A 4,815-nucleotide genomic window follows, 5' to 3' on the forward strand; every position below is an offset into this window, starting at 1 on the left:
TATATATATATAAAACAGCATCCTTGGCTAGGTAATCTCATACCTAACTAAAATGGTTTTCTAAAATCCAAAATGCCTAAGGAAATGATACAGAATATTTGCTTGGGATTATTCCACAGAACAAAATTCTAAGGCTTAATAAATATTTTTATGTTTTAATAAATCGCAGCCCTGGGGATTGAGGGAAAATTTATGCCTTAAGTTTCCCATTTATATTTTCTGTCTGCACTTCAATTTTTAGCTCGAAGACGTGATGTCCATTTGTCAAAAGAACAGGAAAGCCGCCTACCCTCTCACTGGCTGAAAAGTAAAGGGGCCCACACTACCATGGCAGATGCTCTCTGGCGCCTTCGGGATTTGATGCTCCGAGATACTCTCAACATTCGCCAAGCATACAATCTAGAAAACCTTTAATCACATCATTTACGTTTCTTTTATAGAAGCATAAAGAATTTTGTGGAACAGTAGCCATTTTAGTTACTGGGGGTGGGGGGGAAGAACAGAGGATGATAATTTTTATTGAATTTTACTGTACATCACAAGGCCATTTTTATATAAGGACACTTTTAATAAGCTATTTCAATTTGTTTTTGTTATATTAAGTTGACTTTATCAAATACACAAAGATTTTTTTTTTTGCATATGTTTCCTTCGTTTAAAACCAGTTTCATAATTGGTTGTATACGTAGACTTGGAGTTTTATCTTTTTACTTGTTGCCATGGAACTGAAACCCTCAAAGGTTTTGTTTTGGCTTTGGTTTTGTTTTTTGGGTGTTTATATATATATATATATACTATATATATATATATACTATATATATATATCACATGTAAGATATATATATACTATATATATATCACATGTAAGATATATATTATATATATATATATATATATATATATATAAAAACAAAATAGAAAAAAATACACACACATAAGAGTTTACAGATTAGTTTAAGTTGACAATGAAATGTGAAGCTGGTCCTAGTTTACATCTTAAAGAGGGGCTTGTACTTGTGTCTGTTTCATGTGCCTGAGTATCTTAACTCACTTTCACAAAAGCTGTTTCTTACAGGTACAGTGAAAGTTCAGTTCACTTGAAAAGTTGTTGTATAGGTACAGGTGTTTGGCAAACAGGGCACTTTGCTGCATTGCACTTGCTACAGAAGTCCATGCGTGCTGTAATCCTTCCGCAGCTAGTGCTTCCTCCGGACAGCTGGAGGGAGAGAGCACCTTTTTTTTGCTGAGTTAGACGTTTCTGGTGTCAGTTATTTTTGCAGAACATGTGCACAGCCCTGAATTATATTTAGTTTCAGCAGGTAAGTGTAAGGGTACTTTTGATCTATTTATGATGAATTCACAATTTATGCCTACACATGATTTAAAATTTTAAATCTCTTACATTGGAAAATGAAGTTCATCTTGAAGAAAAACTGAAGTATGCTGTGCATGGAGAAGATTTTGTTTTAAATATAACACCTAACCTAACATAGGGAAGGGAATTTATATCTGGATATGAATTGTATCAGAAGCATAATTGTGAAAGGGTAGATTATCTGAATATGCAAATATGTTTTACTGTTTTTCATTTCCTCTTTATCAGATGTGGCATTTTTTTTTCTTCTTCTAAGATTCAAGGTTGTTAATTCTCAGCTAGAAATTTAAGACTTTCTAAAATTTAGCTTGTGCTTTTGAATTTCAGGAGAAATGAATCCTAATTTAAGAAAATGCTCACTGAAGAGACCATTATAAATCCCCAACACTTGGGTTTGATGATCCTTATATCTCTTCTACATAATCCTAAAATAAACATTTGGATACAGTGTATGATACTTACACAGGTAAAAAGTATCAAACATGCAATAGTAGTATTTCACTCTGTTGTGAAACCTGCTTTACTGTGACACAGTGACATCCATTGTGGTGGAGCTCCCACTGCTGTTTGTGGATGGAGAGGACTCTCAGAGGGTACTGTTTTCCTTTTAATCTGGTATGAATCAATATCTGGATATTACCATTCTTACTAAATCATGAGGATAAAAGAGTGTAGAATGGAATAAAGTCTCCTGTATCTACATGCTTTAAATGCAGGAGGCCCTTGTAACATAATTGCCTATAGTCAACCACTGGATCTCAATTTGTATCAAGTATTTTAAATCTGAATTTTAAAAGATGTATTGCAGTAGTATGTCAGTACCTTATTATTAAACTGAATCAGATAAATAAATCTTCACTTCCTGGTTATTTGGGCCAATCATCATGGACTGTATAATACAATCAGATTATATTATTTCTAGACATCCTTGAATTACACCAAAGAACCTGAAATTTAATTTTGGTTAAGTTATTTATTTATTTCATGTATTCGTTTTATTTCCCTTTTTAAGGTCTGAATGAGACTTCTTTGGGAAGCTTCTAAAACTCTTCATTATAGGCTATGTGGGGGGCATTAGAAGCCTGAACACTCCTCCTTAGGGACTCCTTCCCAGTGTCTAGAGGTGCTGTAGGAATATATCTAGCCAGGAGCTTCCCTAAGGCAGTGCGTAGCCGGGCAGAGGGGCAGGCCCTAATTACATTTTTTTTTTTTTAAATAGCTATGTATTTATTTTAAAATCATGTTTTTCTGTTTGTTAACTTGGAGAATATCAGCTAATATTTAGGATACAAAATTTGAGGTCAGCCATCTCCCCCCAAAAAAGAAAAAAAGTCCTGACTTAAGAAAGTACAAGTAAATTATACATCTTTTTTGTTTTTCATGAGTTTTAGGAACTCTAAATAAAATAGGGCTTACAAAGTATAATAGTCTACGTGTTTTCAAAATGTAAGTTCACGTGGAAAAGAATTTTGTTTATGTGTGGGGGAGGGAACCCTATAGGTTTAAAATAGCCAACTGATTTAAAAGGCCTTGAACTATTGTTTTGATTTTGAACTCACCCTTCTCTTCCTGAGGAATAACTGAGAGGGGATACTTGTTTGTGTAAAATCTCCAAATTGGTGGTGTTGACTTTTGAGCTTGAACATTTTCAGATCTGATTAAAACTTGGTTTATTATTATTTCTGTATCAAAAGAGGTTTAAGTGGTAATTAGTCTTATAATATGTATGTATCATATGTTTGTTCTTCTACAGCTTTTTAATTCAAATAAAAATGGAGTTTGCAAAGTGATTTGGATTAACCAGGTTTGGTTGTTCTGTTAAGCTTGTGTCCAATGTTAGTTTCAAGTGAGTTTAATTCCCACAAACTTTGATTTTTATGCTGTCAAGGATACGACTGAGATTTGAAGGGAAGAGAGCTGAAAGAGGAGGTGAAATTTGTGCCCAGGTTCTGGCTCAGGGCTCAGGCTGCATTAGCATGAAAGGGGAATATAGTCAAGACTATAGCCCATTGTGCCCCTTGCCACATCTCTCAGGCTGGCAAAGAACTCCAAACATGTCCTCAGAATGGGCAGACATACAAGCTGAAGTTAAAAATGAAGAGTTACTAATGGCAAAAGGTAAGGAAAGCATATCCTGTATCATACAGCATTATAACTTGATAGTCAACTGTTTGTGGCCAGAAGAGACAATTGGCCCAGGATTGTCTCTGACATGCTTCTAAGCTCTTAAAACATTATCATGTTTTTAATAGAAAGTGTTGGTAAAATCAACCAACTGTTTTCCTCTAATATCACTTTGCAAATCCCTGTGGTTCTATTCTCCTAGAAGTTTAGACTATCGTGCCATCTGCACTCATGAGCATATTTTGAATAACTGATGTATAAATACTCCAGCAGAATATAGTAAGCAAACATATTATGCTATTACTGTTCTTTTTTAGTTTGTAAGTGTGGTAGGTCAGCCAAGTGAAAGTGCTGAAGCTTTATAAAATATTTCTAGCCCCAAGTTGTAGTTATTTGTCTTATTATACAAAGACATCTTTTAAAAGATTCTTGCCACATAACAGATGTGGCAAAAAAAATTCCAATTTTAACATGCTTATGTGAAGACTAAGAACTGATAACTTCTTTACTTGGAAATTACTTCAGAAAATACGGTCCAAGAGTGTATGTTATTTTTTTTAAAGTTTAATGCCATGTGAAAACTCACAAAAAAGATTGGCCTGATTAAGTTTTAACATTAAAAATTTAGTCAAGACTTCTAAAATCAGACTGCTAGACGAGCAAGGTAGCAGCCCTCAGTTACCTGTGTGTTTAACTTAGGTATTTTCCTTATTGGGTCAGATGGCAAATGTGAAGCTTCAAAGTCCAGTCTATCCCCACCACTACAGTATAGATTCTAGCAATTAATGCTAATCATATTTTTGTCACTCTAGAGTATATATTGTGGTGTGCTTAAATTTGGGTTAAATTTTTTTGTTTTGTCTTGCCACACTAAGGGGGCACTATAACCTGCACTATAACCTGTAAGCAGCTTATAAAATTATTACATTTCTTTTCACTTTCAATTAAGTTCCTTTAGTAGTACAAATGTATGATTAAGGCAAAGTCATATTCCATATTAGTAAATTAAAAAATTTTTTTTTGAGGCTGAGGCCTCCCTGGTGGTGCAGGGGTTAAAGTCTTAGCACTGTCAAGCTATCACTAACAGCAGTGGCATGAGTTCCATCCTCAGCCAGGGAGGTGACCCACATGGCGCAGCAGACTCTCCTCACCTGCTGCTCCCCTCAGCAGTTTATTTCAGTAGATCTGCCTGTTTTGCTCCCCACTCTTGTCTGTGGTAAATTCTCTTACTCCCCACACCTCTGACTACACCTCAGTTTTTATATGTATAAATAAATCTTTTTTAAAAAATGTTTTTGAGGCAAAGTTTAAAAGGT

The 4,815-nt window shown here is 34.6% G+C and overlaps 1 protein-coding gene across 3 annotated transcripts in view; it reads left to right on the plus strand.

Moving 5' to 3' along the window:
- The window catches only part of PBRM1 (polybromo 1), a 99,954-nt gene extending 99,190 nt beyond the window's left edge, over positions 1-764 (plus strand). For 2 of the 3 annotated variants that reach the window (XM_004676072.2, XM_004676078.2), the window contains one exon: positions 242-764. In XM_004676072.2, coding sequence (XP_004676129.2) covers positions 242-414 — 173 coding nt within the window. In that variant the 3' untranslated portion in view covers positions 415-764. The remainder of the gene's footprint in view (positions 1-241) is intronic. The other variant, XM_004676074.2, reaches the window with a different exon arrangement.
- Positions 765-4,815: the final 4,051 nt, after the last annotated feature.

The sequence above is a fragment of the Condylura cristata genome, unplaced genomic scaffold (assembly GCF_000260355.1).
Source record: "Condylura cristata isolate star-nosed mole 26May11 unplaced genomic scaffold, ConCri1.0 scaffold00004, whole genome shotgun sequence".
In the NCBI taxonomy this organism is placed as follows: domain Eukaryota; kingdom Metazoa; phylum Chordata; class Mammalia; order Eulipotyphla; family Talpidae; genus Condylura; species Condylura cristata.